At 34.0% G+C, this 26,396-nt stretch overlaps 4 protein-coding genes across 6 annotated transcripts in view; 3 read left to right on the top strand and 1 right to left on the bottom strand.

The window, feature by feature from the left end:
• The window catches only part of alpk1 (alpha kinase 1), an 859,869-nt gene that overhangs the window by 198,460 nt on the left and 635,013 nt on the right, over positions 1 to 26,396 (top strand). The window lies entirely within an intron of this gene.
• Positions 1 to 26,396, top strand: part of drap1 (DR1-associated protein 1 (negative cofactor 2 alpha)) — a 660,385-nt gene that overhangs the window by 403,386 nt on the left and 230,603 nt on the right. The window lies entirely within an intron of this gene.
• Positions 1 to 26,396, top strand: part of LOC147835856 (uncharacterized) — a 163,282-nt gene that overhangs the window by 97,389 nt on the left and 39,497 nt on the right. For both annotated transcript variants that reach the window (XM_087260538.1, XM_087260537.1), the window contains exons 3-4: positions 24,469 to 24,556; positions 25,835 to 25,941. The gene's annotated coding sequence lies outside the window, so the exon portion shown is untranslated. The remainder of the gene's footprint in view (positions 1 to 24,468; positions 24,557 to 25,834; positions 25,942 to 26,396) is intronic.
• On the bottom strand, positions 7,511 to 17,640 carry si:cabz01085394.1. 2 transcript variants are annotated; one of them, XM_087260356.1, is made up of 4 exons: positions 17,434 to 17,640; positions 14,444 to 14,567; positions 10,744 to 11,933; positions 7,511 to 8,520 (listed from the first exon to the last, which is right to left on the bottom strand). In XM_087260356.1, exons 2-4 carry the CDS (start codon positions 14,475 to 14,477, stop codon positions 8,125 to 8,127), a joined length of 1,620 nt encoding a protein of 539 aa, XP_087116482.1. In that variant the 5' UTR covers positions 14,478 to 14,567; positions 17,434 to 17,640; the 3' UTR covers positions 7,511 to 8,124. The 2 variants fall into 2 exon arrangements, with proteins under 2 accessions (XP_087116482.1, XP_087116483.1); XM_087260357.1 differs by having other exon boundaries at positions 10,783 to 11,933; positions 17,434 to 17,634.

Raw genomic sequence — 26,396 nt, 5'->3', positions numbered from 1 at the left:
CTTTTCCTATAGTTAACAAGAGCGAATGCTTCCCTGCCATTGACGAGTTTTACAGCAAGCCGTGTTTCAGGTGTATTACGGTAGGGGAAGCCCTAACGCATGTCCTGAGTGAGGTACATGTTGTCAGATTCTCAGGGAGTGAATTCTGAGAGAAACTAAGATTGTGGATATACAAAAAGTTATACGCCCTTCCTTTGGTGAATTTTTGTATAATTTTGGATCTTTTTTAGATCTTGTCTTCATAGGAGAACAAAATAAAGAAGCTTTTTTATGATTTGTGTTATTGTGTCAGATAGCACACCTAACACAATAGGCTACCTAATATGGTAAATTATATATATATATATTTTTTTTTTTTTTTCCCCGCAAAATTGTCCAAAAATTTCTGCCAATTACCACCACAAAAACAGTCATTTTTATCGCAAAAAAACACAAAAACAATAAAATTTTTTTTGCAAAACTAGGGGGTCTGTATAATAATCTTTGTACAACAGCATATTTACAAGTAGATGAGCAAAAACAGCGCAACATGTTAAAAACACAAGTGTTTGTTTTGTTTTTGCGGACATTGTAATGGCATTTGTGACCCTGATTATCTTTCTCTGAAGCCAAATGATTTTAATTTGCATTTACTGTAAAATCACATGCACAAAATCAGCTGCAATTTCCTCCTACACCAAAATGGACATTTTCAACAGGCTATAATAAATGATCTGATACATATTTTGACCTGAAACTTCACAGACACATTCTGGAGACACCAAAGGCTTATTGTAAATCTCATAAAAAGGCCAGAATTGGAGCCCTATAATTTATCCACACCCTCCTCCACACTCTCACTGAAGTCACTGCGTTTTCATTGCACATCTCACCTAAACATCTCACCTAAGTGTTGGACAATAATAGAAGACTTAATAGAAATAGCATAATACCTAACACGGGAGTTGATACACCCATAAAAGCATTAGTTTTGTATCTATCCATTTTCTAATAGGCTTATTTGTTGCACGAAAAAATGTTTCTTAATGATAGCAATGTTAACACTATACTATTTTCATCATTTCTGACAAAATTCTAACATTTTTTTTTACACATTTCTGTGCTTTCCTGTGGAATGTTGTAACTGTCACCAGCAACCTAGGGACTGTAGATCACTGGTAAACTACACACACACACACACACACACACACACACACCACACACACACACACACACACACACACCACGTGAACTACCACTAACAGAATGCATTACATCAATCAACTCCCGCTTCAGCTGACACTCTCTCTCACACATATCGTATTGCTCCTATGATGTCCGTGTGTTGGTTTGCTCTGTCTTGTTTTACTTTTGTCTTGTTTTGTTATAGTTTTGTTGCTGCATTTGGATCTGCTCTTTGTTTTTTGTCTTCTCTGAACTTTACACCGCATGGTAACAAATATAAACACATTTATTTGTTGAATGGCAAGGTTTAGAGCTGACATCAAAAATGATTCAGTAAATGATTCAATGACAAATCCAAATTTTCCTTCATCAAACTTATTTTCGCTGTTCTTTATGTCGTCTTTATAGCTTCTAATTAAGCTAATTATTGTAGATTATAGTGTTTAATTTTAAACAGAAATTTGAATGACTGAATTCTGAACTTTACTACAGTTATCTACCTACTTTAATGGCTGTTGAATTATTCTTCAGTTTGCATGATCTACATTACAAACCACAAACAAATAGACAATATGACACAATACAGTATTTATTTATAAAGCACATTTAAAAACAACCAAGGTTGACTAAAGTGCTGTACTAAAGACAGAAGCAGAATATAAAGGAAACAACCACTTAAACGGTGATCAAGGAGTATTATAAGTGGGAGAAATTAGATATGTCTTCAAAACAGACTTAAACACATTAAATCGACGGAGCAAGTCTAATGTGAATTGGTAGAATGTTCCAGAGTTTAGGAGCCGCGAATGATTGATCACCTTGTTTTTTAAGGTGTGTTCTGGACACGGTGAGTAAATTAAGATTATAAGATCTCAATGATGGAGAGGGGGGATACGGACAGAGCATAATAAAGTTGTAAAACCAGTTCGTATTTAATGTGTAGCCAGTGAAGTGCAGCTAAAATCAGAGTTACCGACTCAAAGTTGCAGGTATCAGAGAGTAGTCTAGCAGACACATTGTGTACCAGCTGCAGACGAGAGAGAGAAGACTGAGAGATGCCCAAACAGAGAGAGTCACAGTAATCCAGACGTGTTGTTATGAAGGCATGAATCCCCGTTTGAACATTTCTCTGGGATGAAAATGGCTTGACTTTAGCCAGTTGTCTGAGGTGGTAAAAGCAGGATTTCACCACAGTACTGATCTGTTTGTCAAGTTTTCATCAAATACAACACCGATGATTTCCTGCCCACTGGGTAATATGTGGAGCCAAACATCTTACATGGACATTTAACAGAGAATTTTCTTTGCGCCCAAATATAATCACTTCAGTTGTATTTTCATTTAAATAAAAATAAAAAAAGCTTGAGAGACAAAGTTTAAGCTCCTCTTAAGTTAGCCAGGAGTGGTTTTAAGCCATTTACGTCTTTTTGTTTTAGTCATCCGCATATAGATGGAGGGAAATGTTATATTTATTGCAAATGGAAGCCAGGAGAGCATATACAGGGTAACCAATACAGGCCCAAGGATTGATCCCTGAGGAACTCCACAGCTGAGAGGAATACTGGATGAGGATTGATGGCCAATGCCACACTAAAACATCTATTGGTCAGATGAGAACAGAACTACTCTAAAACTGTCACGTTGCTGTCTCTAGACATGTCAACAGAACCTTGTGGTCAATCAGGTCAAAAGCAGAACTTTAATAATGCCATAGATTTCAATATGTTATTGTATGTTTGTCTTGTTTTCCAGTCAACTAATCACTCTAAAATGCTTTACTCGTATGTATTAGCTCTTTTGTTTTGGAAAAATCTAAATTAAGCATTAAATTTAGCATAAAATGATTTTAAAAAACAGCTTTGATTGTCAAAAATATCTATAAATCAGCAGTTTTCCATATATTCTTATTTTATTTCTGCGTTTCAACTGCATTTTGGCACCTTAATCTTTCTTCCAACAACTTTTTGGACTATTAAAACCGTGTAACAGTCATGAAGTTGTAAAAAAAAAAGATTTTATGAGCATTTATAATAGTTAAAAGTGCTGTATTGTCTGCTTTGTGTATCATATTACAACCTTGCTACATTTTCAGACTTCATTCTCTAGATATTAGTTATTATATATTATATAAAATTTCCAATATATTGATAAAAGTCACTTTGTTAAACTGTAGAGTTGAATTTACAACATCAAAAGTGGACAGAGCAGAGATCAACATCCCATAATGCAATTCACAACCACAAAATATGGAAATAACAGATATTTTTATAGCGTGTATATAGTGAGAAACATAAAAAGTAAAGGTGAAGGCAAGATTAATTTTCTAAATATACATACACAAATGAATAGTTTGTTCCAGTGCATGTGCTCTGCTAAATTATAACTTTAATGTGATTCACAAAAACCTTAAAAAGTTAATAAAGACTGAAGAAAAGCCTCTGTGCAGTTTTGAAAGACCGAGTAATGCTGAAGTCAGACTCACCCAATCCATCGCTCATCTGTAATGTCATACACCCAGGATAAACCCCTTGATAAATGTTGGTAAAATCAGTGTCTCTTCAAAGGCTTCGGTGCTTTTATTAGCTCTGTTTGCTGTCAGCTGACGTAAAGCACATAGTTATCACTTGGTGCATTGTTAATGCATTCCTCTTTTACCAAACTGGATATACGTACTTATACAACAATGCATTCCAGCACTGCTGTGAAAACAGGTTGTTGAAAAAGTGTCTAATTTTACTCAGATGATCATAAAATTATATCATAGGCTACCTTATGGCATCTACAGAAAGTGTTAATGTTATATTTGCTGTATATTAAGTTGAAATCATCATTTCATCTATTATCTCTTACATGATTGATTTCTTTTCAAACGTGTCTGCATTTATTTCTACAGGCGTTCACATTCTTACAGACAAAAAAAACAATTAAAGACAAAACAAAGGCACTATAGAGAGTTTAGGATGACATTGAGGAGAGCTTTGAAAAGAGGGAACACAAAGAACAAGAGGACAATCAAGATAAGCAGAAATTCAGATCACTGAATCTGTCTTAACTCAAGAAATCAGAAAAATAGCTGGTGTGTATGTGAGGACTTTCATTTGAAATATTATCCAGCCATCCTTTCCTATCATGTGAGTTCTTGTCCAGCACTGCAAACACAAGCTTTCCTAATGACTTGTTTCAAGCTAAAATATGTAAAAATACTTTAATGAAGAAGCATTTTCTAGACAAGCAGAACATATGGTGTTGTTTTCAGATATCATATGCCAAAACTAAGTGAGTTTTTTCCTAGATCAAGCAAAGTAATCTGCCAGTGGAGTAAGTGAAGTGATCTTGTTTTTCATTTTGACGTCAGATCATTTCTCTTACGCTATTGGCAGATTATTTTGCTTGTTTTAATGAAAAACTCACCTAATTTTGGCTTGCCTAGAAAATGATTTTCAATTTAAGAGTTTTTAGATATTTAGACTAGAAACAAGACCAAAAAATCTACTTAAGAGAAGCATTTTTACAATGAGAAGTCAAGTTTTAATTATACCAGGTGGTTTTTCTGGTTTTATTTGAACTTCACAGTCTATTACCTGACCTGATTTGTGAGTTGTGTGCATAACCTTCTGTCTATCTACGTAAGGAATGCAGTCAGTCCCAAATGTGCTTTATTTTTAAATAAAATAGATATGATATATTCATTTTAGTGATTTAGCAGCTAAACCAAACCCTTACTGAAATTCTGTTTGACACAATGTGTTCCTCACAATGTATTAAATTACACCAAGTTTAAAGTCGAGTCACATTCTTTCAGAGAGATCGCAGATATCAACAGACAAAAATAGCCCTATCAGTAATAGCATGAAGCTTCGCCAGTTTTTAATAAGAGATTCGTTAAATTAATGTATTTGCGTTATATTAATGAACAAGATTACAAAATTAGTAGCTTTTAATCTGCATAAAGATTATGCCCAGAAGATGATGGCAAATTTCACAAAGTCTACTGCTGTTTTAAAAGGAAATGTTATTATATTACAGTTTACAGTCTCTGACACTGCAAAAATGCCTCTCTTATTTGAGTTTTTGTCTTGTTTCTAGTTCAAATATCTAAAAATTCTTTAATTGAAAAGCATTTTCTAGACAAGCACAAAATATTGTGAAGTTTTCAGAGGTAACGAGTCAAAATTGAAGTGTTTTTCCTTAAAAAAAAAAAAAAAAAAAAGCGAATTATTCTGACAATGGGCTAAAGCTGGCAGCTAGCTCTCTGCAACTCAAATGGTCACCCACTGAAGTTAAACAGGGCTGTGTCTGGTCAGTATCTGGATGGGAGACCACATGGGAACACTAGGTTGCTGCTGTAAGTGGCGCTCAATCTGCGGTCTGTGTGGGTCCTAATGCCCCAGTATAGTGAAGGGGACTCTATACTGCTCAGTGAGCGCCGTCTTTCAGATGAGACGTTAAACCGAGGTCCTGACTTTTTCATGTCTGCGATTTAATAAATTTAAATATCTGCACATAATGCCTCTCTGATAAGGTGCGATGTGTTCATTTTGTTCGCTTTGTTTAAAATTAAATTTAACAAATCATTAAACACAGAATCCATGAAGAAAATCAGTTGTTCTAATCATTATGTTTTGATTTGATTTATTTTATATGACTCTTGTTAAAACATTTAACTCTTAAAAAAGCTCCATCTAAATCATATTCATCCTTGTCTGTTTAATGGGTAATAATAAAATAGTATTGGGCAATAATAAAAAGTTAGTGTTTTCCCATGTATCAGATGAGATGTTAAATCGAGGTCTCGACTCTCTGTGGTCGTTAAAAATCCCAGGGTGTCTTTCAAAAAAGAGTAGGGGTTTAACCCCGGCATCCGGGCCAAATCAGCCTCTGTCCATCATGGCCTCCTAAAGCCTGGTTTGTACTCTGTGCACGCAGCGAATGTGACACCATCGCTGTGTTTGCCGAGGTTCACTGTGGGTGCACGTGACATGGTTTCGGCTGGCGGAGCGCATGATTTGTTTTTTTTGTTTTTTGAGACTCGAGCAAAGAGTTCGCACAGCTCCGCGTTTGATTTGAGTTGAATATGAAACACTGTGAAGAGATGTTGTCTTGAACGGGTAAGCCTGTACAGACACTTATATGATCCGTGATGATCATATATGATCCGGGGGGATGGGGGCATCGCTGGGGCACTTCTGATCATTAGGGAAGGGCACTTTCTATCCAAGACTAAAAAGGGCATGTGCACTGCACAGGTTGAGCCCTATGTGTGCACGTGCCTGTCCTAGAGAGAACCAGATGATCAATCATTTTTGGCTAGAAATTGCTACAGCCGTGGGAAAGGAGGGAAGTTTTTGTTAAAAGGTTTGGAAAAACTTGAGGGATGAGTTTGTTCAAGCCAAAAGAGGCCATGGCAATAGTGGAGAACCAGTACACAAATACAGAAATATGTGTTTCCACCAGTTATAGGTTTTACACTGATGTAAACATTAGAGTTTAGAATTTAAAACAGTTTAAAAGTTATAAAACTATAATTAAGGAACAAATCATTTATTTGATATCTGGGAAAGGAATATTTGAGTCTATCAGTTTACAATATACTGATGTCTGTTCCTCTAGGCTTTATTGGTCAGGAATGTTGATCATTACTGCCTTTTTAGCATAAGTAGAGGGCAGAAACTAGCCAGACAGTAATGTGTGGAGCGAGCTAGAACTAAGAAAACATCAGTATATTTTAGTGAGTGTACTTTTTTGCTTTTCGTACTTGCAATAAAACCAAATATATTTGTAGAGTAACTCATGTTCTGTTGTCAATAATATTTAACTTCAATAGGTAGAACTGTCCGAGATACAAACAGAGGCAAGTGATGCATCAAAGTTTGAATTAAAAAAATCGTGAATGGTTAAAAAGTCTTTATAATCATTAAAATAATTAATAAAAAGTAATCAGTTTTAAATTATTAAATGATATTAATGTTATGATCTAGTTCCGGAAACGTTCTACTTCTCTGTTTGCATGTCTTTACGGTCAATTTCTTTTTACGCCCCCTGTCGTATTAAAAAATAAACCTGCTGGTGTGCGGTCCGGTGCAATATGGCTGCTGTCGCCTCATCTGTGGATGCTGCACACTGGTGCTAGATGAGGGGATTCCCTCCAAACATGTGTACAGCACTTTAAGTGTCCAGAAAAATAATATATAAATGTTAGAAATTATTATTATTATTATTATTATAAACACAATAATCTTGTGTCAAAAGGAAAAACAAGATTATTTCTTTCCCCATTGGCAGATTATTTTGCTTGTTTTAAGGAAAAGCTCACTTCGTTTTCACTCAGTATTTCTAAAAACAAAACTTTGTTTTACTTCTTGATTTAATAATTGTGAGATATTCGGACAAGAGAAAAAATCTAAGTAAGAGAAGCATTTTTGCAGTGTACACATGCTTGAAAGTACAGATACAGACAAATAAAGAAGTATGTATAGTTTTTGTTTTACATACTTTCTATGTTCACACGTGTTTTAAAGCAGTTTACAGTCTTTACAGTTTTGTACATAAACACTCCTGAGTTTTACAGTCTGTGGTGCTCATTTTCTGTTCAAACAGCTTCATGCAGTGGTGTGTTAGCAACAGCAAGGTTGTTGAGAAAGCAAGAACTGAAATAAACGGTCAGGGAAAGCATCAACAGAAATATAACGGCCACAAAAATCAATGTAATATACAATATTTATACCTGTGATCCAAACGGTATCATATTTATTGTCAAACTGAAAGTGCTTCATACAGTATCAAACCAGTTCTTCCACTGTTTTCCCAGCGTCTTTGTTTATTTGTTGAGCCATTTTGAGTGCCTTGTCATATGATCTGTTTGACGCTCAAATACCCTGCATAGTTTGTTAAGTAACCACAAAACACTTGATCTATTTTAATTAGCAGGAAGTTTCTGTTCTCTTCATCAGTATGACGGCTTCATGGTTTTGACAGCGTGCTCATGATTGTGACTTGATGCATGAGCGGGTAATTAAAGGCCAGGGTTTTAAACACGGGCACTTTCCTTGTGTTTAGCAGAAAGATGATGCTTTCTCTTTCACACTTATCAGCGATTCCTTCTCTGATGGTGTCAGTAGATAATGGCGAGTTTGTCAGATCTGCAGGTATTGAGGGTGTGCTGTTTAAGCAGCTGTCGGTGGAGTCTGAGTCGTTCTTCTGGCTGGGTTCATGAGCTGATGGGTCAGTCACTGGATTAGGAGACGATATCAAGTCTTCATGTGTGGATGCGACAGGAGAAAATGCATTAGAGATGGTGTCTGCATTAGATATTTGCTTCCCCTGATTGGTGGAGTTTGAGGTCACCGCCTGGTTTGACTGTAAAAACAGTACAGAAAAAAGTTACATGAAAATGAGATATTTTTATGAAGAATATCTAGCTATAATGCTGGATTTGCATAAATCTTTCCAGCTGACCCTTTTAGGCTTTGATCTTTGGAGCTACAAATGCCTATGTGTCAGCATAGTGGCAGATTCTAAAACAAAACTACTGTCCTATGCTAATGAGGGAGAGATGGTCACTAGTGGGCGGGGCTTTCCCCCTCTGAGGACAAGTTCAAAGGGAGAATGTCAATCAAAGTGTTTCTGCAGACAAGTCTGAGTAAAAAAATGACAATAATAATTTTTACAATGAGAAGCTGGCTGTATTCACACACTGCAGACACACAACTAACCCATTTATTAGAGCTATATTTGCATAATTGGTCCCCTTTAGGTATTCAGGTGAGGAAATACATACAAAGTTAATGCAGATGTGGGAATAAGAGCTCAATAATACATCAAGATCAAATCACTTGTGCGATTTAGCAAAGTCTGTGCCAATAATCACTAACTACAGTTGGAAAATACAACACGCATTACTGTGAACTTTAAAAATAAACTAATTGTTAATGTGGATTGCTTTCACAGTTCCTTTATTTTTGATGTAACCTATTAATAGTGATGCTGACATACAGTTTAAGTCAGAATTATTAACCCCCTATTTTATTTCTTGTTTTAATATTTCCCAAATCATGTTTAACAGAGCAAGAAAATGTTCACAGTATGTCTGAAAATGTTTTTTCTTCTGGGGAAAGTCTTATTTGTTTTATTTCGGCTAGAATAAAAGCAGTTTTTAATTTTTTAAACACCATTTTAAGGACAATATTATTAGCCCCTTTAAGCTCATTTTTTTCCCGACTGTCTACAGAACAAACCATCATTATACAATAACTTGCCTAATTACCCTAACCTGCCTAGTTAACCTAATTACCCTAGTGAAGCCTTTAAATGTGACTTTAAGCTGTATAGAAGTGTCTTGAAGAATATCTAGACTAATATTATGTGCTGTCATCATGACAAAGAGAAAATAAATCAGTGATTAGAGATGAGTTATTAACACTATTATGATTAAAAATGTGATGGAGAAATCTGCTCTCTGTTACACAGAAATTGGGGGAAAAAATAAACAGGGGAGCAAATAATTCTGACTTCATCTGTAGATAATTGGGTATTGATTAAGTAATAGATCATCGCCGGTTATTACGTACTGACGTCATTTATCTCATGTGCTATATCGCAGTAGAATACTATTGGAACGAGGCGAGGGCGAGTGTAAAATGCGAGAGTAAAATGCTTCGACTACTTAAAAAGCAGACAACTATTCACAATTCACTGCATGTAGCACGGCCCGGCCCGATAAAAACCCTGGCCCGACAGTGGAAGTGTGGAAGGTCATAGGGACGTAACTTGCACAACATCACTCAGAAAGCAAGAGGAATTATATTTACATTAGTTTATTTTCTGTAAATGCTCGTGTTGTTCTGTGCCTGTCCTCGAGTTTTGTTTAAAACAATCAAAAAGAGTGTTTACTTTGAGCAGGTAAAATTAAAGGCACAGTTCATATATCTGACTGCTTGTATTAAAGGACAACATTGTGTTACAAATAATATACTGTACAAATATGAATATATTGAATTGAATGAATTGCCATTAGACATTACATGCTTTGCAACAAGAAAAATGAGGTTTAGAAAATCATTTAAGAAATATTTCATGTCTTTGTTGTTGTGTATTAATGTAATTTTTGTGTTGTGTTCGATGCACCCCAGGAAGAATAGCCACTACCTAGTAGTGGCTAATGGGGATCCTGATAAATAAATAAATAAAAATAAAACTATATTTTAAAAAATTAATTCAGGAATCTTTGTGTTGTGATTAAAAAATCTAAAACTGTGTATGGAAAGCATTGTCAATGCACTGAGATATCAAATTGAATCCAATCGATGGCATGATAATCGTAACCGAACCGTGAGACCTGTGTGGGTTCACACCCCCGTAACATATTATAAAGATATAATAATTCATTGTTAGTCATAAATAAAATACAGACAGGTTGTGGAGGTCGAAACTTTTACAATATCAATAATTATTTAGAGATTTAAATGTTCTAAGCAACAGTAAATTATTTACAGAAGGTTTAATATGACAGAATATGACCAGTGGTCACATGAACATGTGGGAAACTGTAATTTTCCAGGTGTGGTGTAGTTTGCAGGTTACCTGAGTTAACAGATGGTTGGTAACTAGTGTAGACATTACCTGTGGAGAAGGTGTCAGTGAGTCCTCTTGATCGGTAGGTTCACTAGGAGTTGAATATTGCTCCTGTATGTCAGTGCTGAAGGTCTCGAAGTCTGAGGCTGTAAACAAACTTGTGTCCACTGCATCAGTCGTTGTGGATGATGGTGATTTATTTGTGTTAAAACTGACCAGAGAACTGTCATCTGTGTTTATGACTGTGAAGATATCTGCAGCTGTAGATTCAGGAGCCTCTATATCAGACATTTCATTGGAAATGCCAGTGTAGCTGCTGGCTGAGATCAGTTCTGCGGCTGTGTTCAGAGTTGATGCGGTTTTATTGTGATTATGTGAAACGTGCTCTGTCTTCTCAGCTGAAGCGATGGAGGCTGTGATGGAGCTGTGGTTCTCAGTCATGAGCGTGCTGAATGGGTTCAGACTGTCTTCTGATGTATAGGATGGACGCTCTGTTGTGGTATGTGCGGTGTATTTAGATGTACTGCCTGATGGGTCGGGGACTGTCAGTGATGATTCAGAATGTTTCTCAGAGTTTCTGTTAGTTGAGACGTCAGCTGTTAGCGCGTGTGTTTGGACTCTAGTTAATGTGCCAGGAGTTGAGGAAATGGAAATGTTGCTCTCTGAGGTTTTCTCTAGACTAGAATCTGGTGTAGAAGATGAGAACTGTGGAGATATTGCATCTGGGGTGTATTTGGATGTATTGTCTGATGGTTGTGGTGATGTTGTAGCTGTGTTTGTGTTTTGATCCTCAGCACTTTCAGTTGTACCAGAAGACATTGAAGGTTCTGCAGGTGCTGTTAGATATGTGGAGTCAGCAGTCACAGTAGTGTCATTGGTTGTATTCACATTATTCTGAGTCAGGTTTGGTGTAGATGTGTTTCTGTCAGTATCGCTCAAAACCCTTGAGGTGTTTGATGGAGAGATGGAGTCTTTATTTGTGGCTGTGTACTCGGATGTATTGCCTGATTGGTCAGTTATTGGCGTTTCAGAATATTTCTCAGAGTTTCTGTCACTTTTGCTGGTTGAGGCTTCAGTTGTTGGCTCAGGTGTTTGGATACCAGGTAATGTTACAGGAGCTGAAGGAATGGAAATGCTACTCTCTGGGGTTTGAAGGTTGATTTGGCAGTAGTCTGGTGGAAGACAAGAATTCAGTATTCCTGCAAGTAAGAATGGGAAATGCTTTTGAAAGGACTGTAAGCCAAGGTGAGACAGCCAATAGATCTTATTTCCTGAAATACATGCAACATTTATGTAGCAAATAAATCAATCGTTCACACAATGTAGTAAATGGAAGGGAGGTATTAATCGATTTGTACCAGTGATTTTATTTTATGTCACACTTTGCTCTAACCTGTTACCCAGCACTCAATTTTGGGGATTTACACCCACCTAACTTTAAATAGCAACAGTTCCTGACTCCAGTAAGCTACAAACACAAATTAGGTATCATTGGAAAGAAGACACTGGCGAAGTTACATGTTAAAAATATCTGAAAGGTTATGCATTATGGAGTCATGAGAAAAATAATATTGTATTGTTTAATATTTCATTTTTCATATGCAAACACAGGAAAACATTTATGTAATGTCCTAGAAATAAATATGACTTGAAAGCCAAGTGTCTTATAAGTTTATTTTTCAAATTTGATGACGATAGAATGCAAAGTGAGATTTCTGTAAAGTTTTATCGGTATCATACCTCAGCGTCAAAGGCATTTTCTTAAAAATGACCTTCCCAAAGCTAAAACATTGACAGTTGCTGAATGATTTGGTCTACATTCACAGTTCATGTATCTTTGGAAAGAAGACCCTCTGGGCTTTATTATCCAACATCTAGAGATTATAATGCTCAAAATGAAAAAGTTATCGGTGCTTGAGAAATTTAAAAAAATAAATTATTATTTCATAAACAAATATGTGAAATTTTATCTGGAGCAATACAGAAAAATAATAGGTCAAAAGCCACACATCTCCTGAGTATATGTTTGGAATTAGATGCCAATATGATGCTAAATGAAATTTCAGGATTTTTTTTTCTGAGACTGTCTTGTAATTTCCTCTCTATTTTTGTTTGTGTATAACAGTGGTCACCAAACTTGTTCCTGGAGGTCCGGTGTCCTGCACATTTTAGCTCCAACCCTAATCAAACACACCTGAACAAGCTAATCAAGCTCTTACTGGGTATACTTGAAACATCCAGGCAGGTGTGTTGAGGCAAGTTGGAGCTAAACTCAGCAGGGACACCTGCAGAAGGTCTGATGTCTGATGAAGGTTTTTAACAAATATTTTAGTCTTGTCACATACCACGAAGTCTTTAATTGTAAACTCAGATTTTAACCCATATTATAGTTAATTACCAAGTAAATGCATATCCGTTAGATTTTTCTTTCACTCTTCTCGTTTACAGAGCCCAGTTGTCAATTAATTTATTTGTTCTAAAATTGTGTTTTTTGATTATTTGTTCATTGTATATTGGATGTTTTGTTTCTGAATTAATGCATTTATATTTAAGAAGTTTTACCTGTTGTGCCATTATGGAAGTGGTTATAAGGTGACCGGAAATTAATATCCCGGAAGATATATGAGGGGAGCAGAAGAGCATTGTTGAAGACTTTGTCTGGGTGAACGTTGGCGTTAGAGAGGGATTTTTTGCTCTGCTTGTTGTCGAATAGTGAACTGAAGAGAGCTTATAACATCTAGGATCCTGTGAGGATAGCAATTTCCTCTGAGTATCAACAGACTATTTGTTGCACTGTGTTCACTAAATACAGCGTGAGCCACTAAGGCAGAGATCTGCGAGTTTGCGTCGGTGGACCGCAATTGAGAATCACCAACGACTCCGGACATCCCAGCTAGCGCCCTGAGAAACCAGGACATCTCAGTGCTCCTCTGGTAGTGCTGGATGTGACGCACTCTGCTGACGCTCTCCTTTTTCTCCACGCACTAAAGCTCTAGTTCTAGAGCATTCCCTGGCTCTGGTAGGAGTGAACTATGGTTTATTTGCCCTTAGGGTGAAGCGGCAACTGTGTGTTATGCCACTAGGAACACAAGCACCGACACAGGCCTGCAACAGGGTTTATTATTTCTCAGTTCATTTATATGGTCTATTTTTGAGCTTTTCTGAATGATCTGTTGATTGTGCTGTTTATTTGAGTTTACAAAAGAAAAACAAAGCACTTTATTGTGAAGCAAACCTTAATTTCTTTTGTTTGTTTATCTTTGTTAGTTACATTGTGTTGAAGTAAATTTGGAATTTAGTAATTATGTACCAAATTGGTTATGTTTATTATTCATATTAATTGGTATCAGGTTATGGCTTATTTTTCGGGGTAAAATACAAATTAAGAGGGATCTAATTTATAAGAATCCAGGGCCCTGCCCTCGCCATAAGGAAAGGGCGCTACATTTGTTTATTAACATTTGGTTGATATGAAATGCAAAGTTCAAGCTGATTTTACTAAATATTTGGCCATTTTATTATTCCTAAATATTCCTGTATATAATCAGAAAGATCCCATTAAGCTGCAATATCTTCTACCAGCGAGTGCTGGTTAAAACAGGCAGCATAGACAAATTTGCAAAGTCATTTGTGGCTAATAATGACACACACACACACACACACACACACACACACACACACACACACACATTTTCTGAACTGCACTCACCCCAGAGGAGCAGGAATGCTGCATTACGGCCCATGCTGATCTGAGAAACCTTACACAACCACTCCTTTATCACATTTGATGGAAATCTCTTCCCATACTGAAGGTTGAGCTGAAACCTTTTACCCTGTTTTTAAGAGGAGAGGCACATTCTGAACGCAACATACGAAAGCACTGAATCCTTTACATCACATGACGTACTTTAGAAATAAAGAAATCTGATCAAATACTGCTACCATTCATACTCTTTTAATGTCAATACTGACAAACACTCCGATAGCAAAGGCTGAAATAGAGCCCTATGATATCTGCAATGCCACAAATTGTGAAATCGTGTCATCTTTTATCCAGTGTTTTTGGCTAATGTTCTTCAATCCTGTGCAATCAAATGTTAATATTAACTAATGTCTATGAATATTAAACAGCAAATAGATATATAAAAACTACATTTATTACATATATATATACACAATTACATTTATAAAAATTCTGCATTACTACTGTACAGAGCACTTTTCAAAATATTTATAACAATAATACAAAAATATATATAAAAAAATTTATACAAACACAAACAAAAATAATATTTATATTGTATATTATTATATTACTATGTATATATATATGTGTGTGTGTGTGTGTGTGTGTGTGTGTATTAATATTAAACAAATAAAATTTAATATATTTATATTTATTTAATATATTTATTTAATATTTAATAATATATAATATGCTAAATACTATTTTTGTATTTTATTGCTGACAATGCAACAAAACACAAAAATAATAGTTATAATGTATATTATCATATTATTTTTCGTATTATATATATATATATATATATATAAATATATATATATATATATATAAATATATATATATATATATATATATATATATATATATATATATATATATATATATTTATATATATATATATATATATGTATGTGTATATATATATATATATATATATATATATATATATATATATATATATATATATATATATATATATAAACATAAATAATATGTAATATATTATTATCATATTTTATTTTATTGCTGACAATAAAACAAATATTATTTAATGTGTTCCTCATAAACTTTTATTGGTATTTTTTATTATTTATTTATTTTATTTTTTTTAATATAAACTTGTATTACAATTTTGGTTCTCGCAACACATTTCAATAAAATTTATGCCAGGATCAGTTTAGGGCAGTGATCAGGTGATCTGCTGAATGATGTGATGTGACACAGGTGATGTGTACAGGTGATGGTGATGATGATCTGCTCATCAGGAAAGCTCTAGTCCTTTAGGATCAGAGATGGGTCGAGGATCGCCAGTTTGATGATATGAGAGGAGATGAGTGAACTGCTGAAACACAATGATCCTCAGAGAAAGAGAGGAAGACATGTGGATATTTCACCTTCAACAGTGCAGAACAGCATTAAAGACTGAAGGAATCTGGAGGAGTTTCAGTGCGTAAAGGACAAGAGCGCAAGCCTGAGCTGAACAACTGTGACCTCCGACCCCTCAGGGGGCGCTGCATCAAGAGTCCTCATTCATCTATAAGCAGATCAGCACATGGGCTCAGCACTACTGCGCTAAACCTTTGTCAAGCACCACAATACAGAGTCACATCCACAAACGCCAGTCAAAACTGCACTGTGCCAAGAGGAAGCCCTATGTTAACAGTGTCCAGAAGCGCCTTCTCGCAAGGACCATCACACAGTGGAAACGGTCAGGTGAATCAGTTGTTCAGGTGTTTTTTGGGAGAAATATGTGCTTTGTGCTTCAAACCAAAGAAGAAGAGGATCATCCAGACAGTGTCCAGCAACAAGTCCAGAAGCCCGGCTCTGTCATGGTCTGGGGTTGTGTCAGTGCTCTTGGCGAAGGTGACCTGCTCTTCTGTGATGCTCCATTAATGCTGAACAGCACAGAGAGATTCTGGAGCTCAATATGCTGCCTTCTGCTCCAGGGACGCTCATGCAGCGTCCAACAAGACAATGCAGAAGCACATTCAGCTCACTTTACAGAGTCCTGCTGCAGAGGAAGAGGAGACGGCTACTGGACTGGCCTGCCTGCAGTCCTGATCTGTCTGCAATAGAGAATGTGTGGCAAGTGCGACAATGAAGCTCTCATACTGTTGGCCATCTTAAGACTTGTTTGCAGGAGGAATGGGACAGAATTGCCCCTAAAACAGTTCATCACTTGGTGTCTTCAGTCCCTAAACGCCTTTAGTTGTTATAAAAAGGAACGGCAACATTATAAAGTGAGAAATGCTTTACTGTTACAACTGTTTGTGAAATGTGTTGCAAGAACCAGAACTTGAATACCTGTTAGTTTAAAAAAATAGCACACACACTTATTAAATAATGTGCTGTTGTTTTGTCTATGAGGTGCTGTGTAAGATGCGTATGAGAAAGTATTGCATGATTGTCACACAGTAGGGGAATATTTAACGGTTCATGAGGTAGATGGCCTACAGACGTTACACTGTAGGTCACACTACAAACTTTGAAATGACTTTACTATTTGTCTATATGTAGATACAAACACAGATTTTACCAGAAAGTGCCTTTCAATCGCTCTAGATCTTCTGATTGTCTAGATTAGCTGGCATAAACGGATTATGGCGTGATTCTGCATTCACAGTGGCATGAACCGTTATAGGGGTGATCAAATGTATTTTTATATGATCTATCATTTTGATTATTCATATTATTGTTTAAGACACAGATCAGAGAAAGCGATTTCTCACTATTACAGTGCCTCAACCCAGAAAAACGCAATTTCTTAAAGAATATACACGAATATGCAATTTTAAATATGACACTGGTGATCGTGTTTGGTAATAACACAGCGTATGTTGCAGCGATAGTATTTCAGAAGTATATCAGTGTCAAATTAAAGCTCTTAAGAGTTTCGCAATCAGGAGGAGGAAACAGACGAAAGAAATGACATTCTTCAAATACCACATACTCACCAACAGCAGAGGAAGATGGCGGAATAAGTCAAAAAGACAAGTTTTTCATCAATCTTCACGCTCTACCTGCTGTCTAGTTTAATTACTTTACTTTCAGAGGAAGATTTTATGCATTATTTCCATTTCTAGCACTGAGTGTGTCGTTTCAGAGAGCAGCGGGAAACGAGGAGATGAACCTGTCTGGGCAGAATTTCCCCGTTTTTTTGAAAGCCATCATGCAAATAAGTTTCTCAAGAGTTTGTGCATCAACAACAGCAGCTTTGTGTCACAACGACGCAAATTCATAAACCATATGCAAATGCTGACCTTCGTGCATCACTGATGAGTAACTGTTCAGATTATTCAACATCCAGGCACATTTAAATTCTTTTAAAAAACATTTCCCCATTTTTGATTCACAGGAGATTTTTCCAACACCTTACTAAACATCATACAGCATAGGCTTTAGTAAATTAACAAACTTCTTTTAACAAACATTAATTTACCGTAATATGAGCTGTATTTTACTGTAATATGAGCTGTATTTTACCGTAATATGAGCTGTATTTTACCGTAATATGAACTGTATTTTACTGTATTATGAGCTGTATTTTACTGTAATATGAGCTGTATTTTACTGTATTATGAGCTGTATTTTACTGTAATATGAGCTGTATTTTACTGTATTATGAGCTGTATTTTACTGTAATATGAGCTGTATTTTACTGTAATATGAACTGTATTTTACTGTATTATGAGCTGTATTTTACTGTAATATGAGCTGTATTTTACTGTATTATGAGCTGTATTTTACTGTAATATGAACTGTATTTTACTGTATTATGAGCTGTATTTTACCGTAATATGAGCTGTATTTTACTGTATTATGAGCTGTATTTTACTGTAATATGAGCTGTATTTTACTGTATTATGAGCTGTCATACTGCAATATGAGCTGTAACTTGACTACTGAACTTGACTTGATCTGTTTCTCATTTTATCTCCAGAGTAACTATGCTTTCTTTTGCAGAATTTAATTTATGGAACAAAAATGCCAGAAACCCAGCAAATACACTTAATTTTAGGCTATTCTTTTTGTGCATTTCGGTTAGTAAATAGTTTAAGGCGGCTGTCACGTCCACACCCTGTGTTTATTTATTTCTGTTTACTTCTGTTTCTCTTCTTATGCTCTTAGTTATGCTGTCAGTTACTATGGTTATTTACGGTCCACAGCCCTCGTCTTATGATCTAAATGAGTTTAATTGTTCTCCTTTCACATACAGCTGAAGTCAGAATTATTAGCCCCCCTTTTATTTATTTTATTTTTTTTTTATATTTCCCAAATGAACAGATGAACAGATTCAGGAAATGTTCACAGTGTTTCCTCTAATATTTGTTCTTCTGGAGAAAGTCTTATTTGTTTTATTTCGGCTAGAAAAAAAGCCATTTTTAATTATTTTAAAGCCTTTTCAAGCTCAATATTATTGGCCCCTTCAGCAATATTAGTGTTGGATAGTCTCCAGAACAAACCACTGTTATACAATGACTTGCCTAATTACCCTAACTTTACCCTAATTACCCTAGTGAAGCCTTTACATGTCACTTTAAGCTGTATAGAAGTGTCTTGAAGAATATCTAGTCTAATATTATTTACTGTCATCATGACAAAGAGGAAATAAATCAGGTATTAGAGATGAGTTATTAAAACTATTATGATTAGAACTGTGCTGGAGAAATCTGCTCTGTTACACAGAAATTGGGGAAAAATGAACAGGGGGTGAGTAATTCTGACTGTATTTGGCATTTTGTGTCCGTCTGTTGTGTTGTATTTCCTCCTGTGGCGTTTGTGTGTTTGCTTTTGGTTTTGTTTTGTTCATAGATTTGTTTATTCTGCATTTGCATCCTTAAAGTAAGTTTAAGTCAGAATTTGCCTGGTGTATTAATATTATATCATATAATATCATAGAACATATTGTATTACATTATACTCTATAATACTATATTTGATAAAATATATAAAGCGTGATGGTGTTGAGAAACTATGTAAATGACCGTGTGGAGTTCAGATTTCAGTGCTGTTGTGTGTAATAATGAAGCGTCCGTCAGTGAAGACAGATCTGAGGAGGGTTAAGTGCTCTTAAGTATGTGCAAAGTGTTTACAGTTCTGTATTATTCTGTGCGCAGTACATAAATCAAACATGAACAATAGAGGGTGTGAGCTTTACTGTACTCGTGTTCAGGAAATCAACATTCACAAGATTTCTCTCACACACACAAACACAAAAAAAGAAAACACTTCCTTGTAGTGATGAGCAGAAACATCTGATGAAGAGATAGCAGTTTCAGTCAGATCACTGAGCGTGAAATTCAGCTCCTCTAATTATAGATGTGTGGATGAGCTCGTATTTATTACAACAATAATAATACAAAATGTGCGCAATATTTATACAAATTTGCATTTAACATCTCAGTGCACCAGTTTATTTGCCATATATGCATTTTATTAATTTGTTTGATTGCATCAATTTGAGTTTATTAAAAAAAGAAAATAAATATATGAATATATATATATATATATATATATATATATATATATATATATATATATATATATATATATATATATATAATCAATTATGGACAAAGTTAGGAATATAATAAGACACAGTCATTAGAAAATAAATCTTTGGAACAAATACACTTGATAAAATACTTCAATAATATGAAATAAATTAAAATGACTTCATTTATTAAGTTCATGTGTTTTTGAGCTAAATAAATCATATAATGATAGTAAAATGCACTTCTGAAAGTGTTTATAACAATAACAACACAAAATTGTGCACATTATTGAATGAATTCAATACAGATAATTATATAAAGCCTCTGTACACCAGTTTATTTGACACGTATGTGTTTAATAATTGTATGTTGTTGTTGTTTTATTATTATTGTCATTATTTTATTATTATTATTAATGATATTATTAAATGTCTCTATTGTTATATCTAAATTATTATAAAATTCTCTAAATTTCAATTATTAAGTATTTCTCCATGCCGAAGTTGAAATATGTATTATATAATATTGAAATAATATATCAATAAAATTAGATTATGTATTAAGGTTATGTGTTTTAGAGTATGCATAAAACTTATAATCATAGTAAAATGCATCTCTGAAAGTTTTTATAACAATAACAACACAAAAATGTGCACAATATTACATGATTTTAATTCAAATTATCATTTCAAACCTCTATACACCAGTTTATTTGACATACCTTTTTAAAATAATTAGTTTGATTAAAGCATATATTAAAGACCCTCATTACTAATTAATTTTTAAAATAATAACATATATATATATATATATGTATATATATATATATATATATATATATATATATATATATATATATATATATATGTATATATATATATATATATATATATATGTATATATATATATATATATGTATATATATATATATATATATATATGTATATATATGTATATATATATATGTATATATATATATATATATATATATATATATATATATATATATATTGTATATTATTAATATTATTAATATTATGTCATTATTTGTATATTTATTATGTATTATTATTGTTATTAACATTATTATGTTGTTGTTTTATTATTGTTGCTATTATATTATTGTTGTTGTTGTTAATATTATTATTATTATCGTTATTATTATTATTATTATTATTATTATTATTATGGACAGCATTATGAAAATAAGACACACTCATTTCAAATAAATAAAAAAAATGGAAAGATTTTTCTTTGCCGAAGTAAAATATTTATAATATTTAAACAATATGAAATAAATAAAAATGACTTTATAAATTAGGTCATGTGTTTTAGAGAATGTATAAAACATATAATCGTTGTAAAATACACTTCTTAGAGTGTTTATAACACAAACGTGCACAAGATTAAATGATTGTCTTACTAAGTTTCTCCAAATTGTCAATATTACATGATTTTGATACAAATGTTTATTTAAGAGCTCTACCATGCACCTGTTTATTTGATTATATATTTAATGCATTTTATTACATCAATTTGTGTTTATTAAAAAAAGAAAATATTTATCAGTTAATTAACATTATGAAAACAATAAAACACTCATTAGCAAATTTGATTTTGGGGAGGAAAAAAAAGATTTCTCTATACTGAAGATGAAAAACAAATTATAAATACTGAAATAATATAAAATAATTAACAATGGCTTTATTTATTAAGGTCATGTGTTTTAGAGCATGTATAATACACAACATCATAGTAAAATGCACTTCTGGCTGTATTTATAACAATAACAACACAAACATGTGCACAATATCACATGCTTTTAATTCAAATGTTTAGTGAAAAGCTCCGCCATGCTCCAGGTTATTTATATGCTTTAATGAACATCAGAGATTTATGGAAATATAAAACACACTCAATACAAATTCATCATGGAGGATTAAAATAAAATCGTTTATTTCTCCATAACAAATTGAAAAGATTTGAATCATTTGTTCAGGTCATGTGTGTTTTTAAGTGCGTTATGTGTCTGTCTGTCTGTCTGTCTAAGGGCGTTACTCTTCACTTATGCTCTATTAAGTGAACAAGTGTTTCAGCTGGAACTGATCCACACACGTATCAGACACACCCAACATAACCTTCACATTCATTACTTAACTATCTACTTCACCTAGTTTACACACAGAGTTGACGATTGCCAGTTATTCAAGTCCAACATGTCATTTAAACATCAGTGCTGAAAACATCTATACAAACCATACGACTTCAGCTCAATAACACACTCATCTGCTGCTCGTATAGTCAGTGCGCGAGTAGTTGAGTTTGGGTTTGAATAGGGATGTAGAATAAGGTCAAACTTTATTAGTGCTAATAAACAGTTCATATCATAATAATAATATACTAATAATAATTATGGTGGCATTGTGGTTAACACTGTGGCCTCACAGCAAGAAGGTCACTAGTTTGAGTCTCGGCTGGGTCAGTTGGTGTGGAGTCCATGTGGAGTTTGCATGTTCTCCCCGTGTTGGCGTGGGTTTCCTCCAGGTGCTCCGGTTTCCCCCACAGTCCAAACACATGCGCTATAGGGGAACTGATCAACTAAACTGGCTGTAGTGTGTGTGCGTGCGTGCGTGCGTGTGTGTGGATGAATGCCTGTGTATGGATGTTTTCTAGTTATCGGGTGCAGCTGGAAGGGCAGCTGCTGTGTAAAACATTAGCTGAAACTGTTGGCAGTTCATTCAGCTGTGGCGATCCCTGATTAATAAAGGGACTAATCTGAAAAGAATGGATGCATGTAATAATATTGAATAATATTAGCTTAATAATGATAAACCTTAATATAGTGATGCTAATGATCAGTTAATATCTTAATGATGACAATAAATTCCAATAATTTTTGGAATTATATTGTTAATAATACATCTTAATACCATCTAATAAACAGTTCATATCTTAATAATAATAGTAATAAAAAAATAAATATTAATATTTAATAATACAATGTTAATAATAATCTGAATAATATATAATAATAATAATATCCTAATATTATGACATATTTATAATATATTGATGCTAATAAACAGTTATTATCATAATATTAGTAATGTAGTGTTTCATAAAAAACTAAAACAACAATAATAATAATAATAATAATAATGTACTTTATTAAATAAATAAATATATTATTATTTCATTCATAAAACAGCACTTTTAAATTGTAAAAACTTGTTTAGGATATATACTGGTATAGGATGTATTACCATTATCATTTGTTTAAACATAATATATATTCAATTTATTTTAATAAATGGTGAAAATGTCAGCATATTTGTGACTCACAATGTGTATTTACATTTAGATATTTAATGTTTTGTTAAATCTTAATGCTCCATATTTAATATTCTATTTTTGAAAAAATGTTCAGATTGTAAAATAAATAAATAAATAAATAAATAAATATATATATATATATATATATATATATATATATATATATATATATATATATGTTACGATAACCAGCGATCATTCACTGGAGATCGCTGGTTTCCTCCATCATCATTCACTTCACTTCCGCATTCCCCAAGACTACATTTTCATACATGCACTTCTCCCAATCACGCACGCCTGGTCACTCATCTTCCTGATTACATCACCAGCTGAAACCTGTTACAGAGACTGATTACACACAGTATTTAAGCAGCACACACACTCATTCACATGGCCGAGTCTTGTTCACTGTATAGTAGCATTACAACGCGTTTTCCTTGTCTTGTTTTCCTGTTTTGAACCTAGCCTTGTTTATTTAGTTTTCCTTGTCTGCCGCCTGCCTTTCGACCTCTTGCTTGTTAACTGACTATGATTCTGGATTGTCCTCACACACCTGTTTGCTCCCGTATTGACCACTGCTTGCCTGACTGTGAATAAACCTGCACATTGGATCCTACCTTCTGTTGTGGTGTCACTCCCCGGCGTTACAATATATATATATATATATATATATATATATATATATATATATATATATATATATATATATATATATATATATGTATATATATATATATATATATGTATATATATATATATATATATATATATATATATATATGTATATGTATATGTATATATATATGTATATATATATATATATATATATATATATATATATATATATATATATATATATATATGTATGTATGTATGTATGTATATATATTTAACAGAATGTTAAGATGGTTGTTTTTTAGAACTTCTTCTAGTAGCCCCACTGGAATAAATATGTTTTACCTTGTATATATTTGTTGATGTTATGTATCTCTTAACTGAAGCTGATATTACAGTAGTCAGTCTGAACTGTTCACCTCATCTGGCTTTTCATGATTTAATTGTTTTATTTTATTCACAGTTTAACAAACACATCCACATCCACTGAGATTTCAGTTCAGCTTACAGAATCTGTGTGCAATTACTGTCTGTTTGTTGTTTTAGGAGAGGATTGGGCTCAATCCAACACAGGCTAATTGAGGATACAGACTCAAGTCTACATTTCTGTGGACAGCAGAATGTGTAACCACAGGTACGTCTGCTCGCACTTTTGATGATCTCAAATTGCTCTTGCGTGTTCTCTTCTTTCCTAAATCCACCATTTTCCGAAAACCATCATTAGCAAACTAAGTTTGCAAGTTCTGTCATTACAAACACAGTTCATTGATTTGACATTTCCCAAATCCATCGTTCGCAAACTGCTTCACAAACGTGTGCACTTGCAACTACACCTCTGGAGCTGTAGTTAGAAACATAGTTCCTGGCTGTGTTCTATTCACAGTTTTTCCTCATCCTCCCTATGCCCTAATCTTTTCGAACGTTCCAACATTCAAACAGGGAATGTTTTTAAAAAGCAAGCATTGAAGTCATCTGTGTCATTTGCTTTAAACGTATTTTTACAGTTCAGTTTTAGCGATCCTCATATTGACAATTGCGTTCCCTTCATAGTGCACTTTGAAAACATTTATGCCAGTTTGAACGCAGCCGTGGCTCATGACGAAAGCTATAGCTGACCTATTATTTAAAAGCGGAAATTACGTTACGTCTCCAAAGCTTGTGAATACAAAATACATAGCATACGCTAATGCTTTTAATTTATAGTAGCTTTCTCAGCAGCCTACTTTCATCATAACAATAATAATGATTATAAATTAATAATGATAAATTACTATAATATTATTCATAATTTTGTATTAAGTAGGATTATTTTCATGTCTTAATAAATAGCCTACTGTAAATTACAAGCATTAACAATTTCTATGATTTATTTATGAGATTATTTATAATATTTATATATACTTCAGTTAAAATGGAGAGTGCATGTTTTTACCAAAACTAGCCTAAAATTGGATTAAAACATAAATAAATAAATAAATAAATATAGAAATAAATAAATAAATATGTGTATATGTAAAACAATATAGTTTGCACATAATTTTTTTCTCGTAAGAAGTTGCTACTGTTTAGACTGTCATTATGGACGTTTTACATTATAATTAATGTGGTTTAAATGATGGGACAAAGCAACTCTGGGTTTTGGGAAACACTCCTCACTACATCGTTCTTTTACTAAACAATGCATCATCGTGTGATAGTTCATGTCGTTACATCGTTGTTTGGGAAACGCACCCCATGCCAGCTTGACTGAGCAACTGAACCACCCTCCCCCTTCCCTAAAACCAACCGATAGTGTTTTCAAAGGGAATGTAGACATAGACATGCTGCCGCGGTTGTGAGATTTCACCACATTTTAAACCTGTTGTTTATTTATTTTATTGACATTTTTTGCTTCTGCTTTACTTGGCTTCAGGAACTGTTCTTCGCCGGACTCAAAGCGGACTCCTGTTTACTCTGCATCCCAAGTCCATCGACATACAAGCCAAGCTGCAGTGCAAACTGGTAGCCATCCATACGCAGGTAAGCTGTCAGCTGCTGGCACTGAACAGATGGACAGAAGCCGTCGGTGGTGTCATACCACTCCATAGCGTTTGTTTTAAAGACAAAATGCAGCCATATGTATCTCTGGGTGCATAATTCACGCTCTCCAGAAATGCAGACAGGGGTACGCATCCACATTGAGCCTCCGCTGGCTTGATCTTCGACAGTTTCCTGATTATAAAGTTTTATTTGTCATTATTTGTGTTTATTGTGTGCTTCTGCATCACGAGCAGCTCGTCAGATCTGTAGCTGATTGTGTCAGAGCCCTTCTGTTCAAAATACACAGGAAAAGCAAGCACTGGAGATGATTTGTTGTGTTCCTGTTGTACTGTACCCCTATTGAAACGCAACCCCAAAACCATGCTACATATTGAACTGTGACTTATATGAATAATTACATCCTTAAAATCTGGACATCGATCAGTGGAACTGAA

Source organism: Danio rerio, chromosome 7 (genome assembly GCF_052040795.2).
Source record: "Danio rerio strain M-AB ecotype USA chromosome 7, GRCz13ab, whole genome shotgun sequence".
Lineage (NCBI taxonomy): Eukaryota > Metazoa > Chordata > Actinopteri > Cypriniformes > Danionidae > Danio > Danio rerio.
The sequence above is the reverse complement of the archived record's forward strand: the minus strand, read 5'-3'. Positions and strand labels throughout refer to the sequence as shown.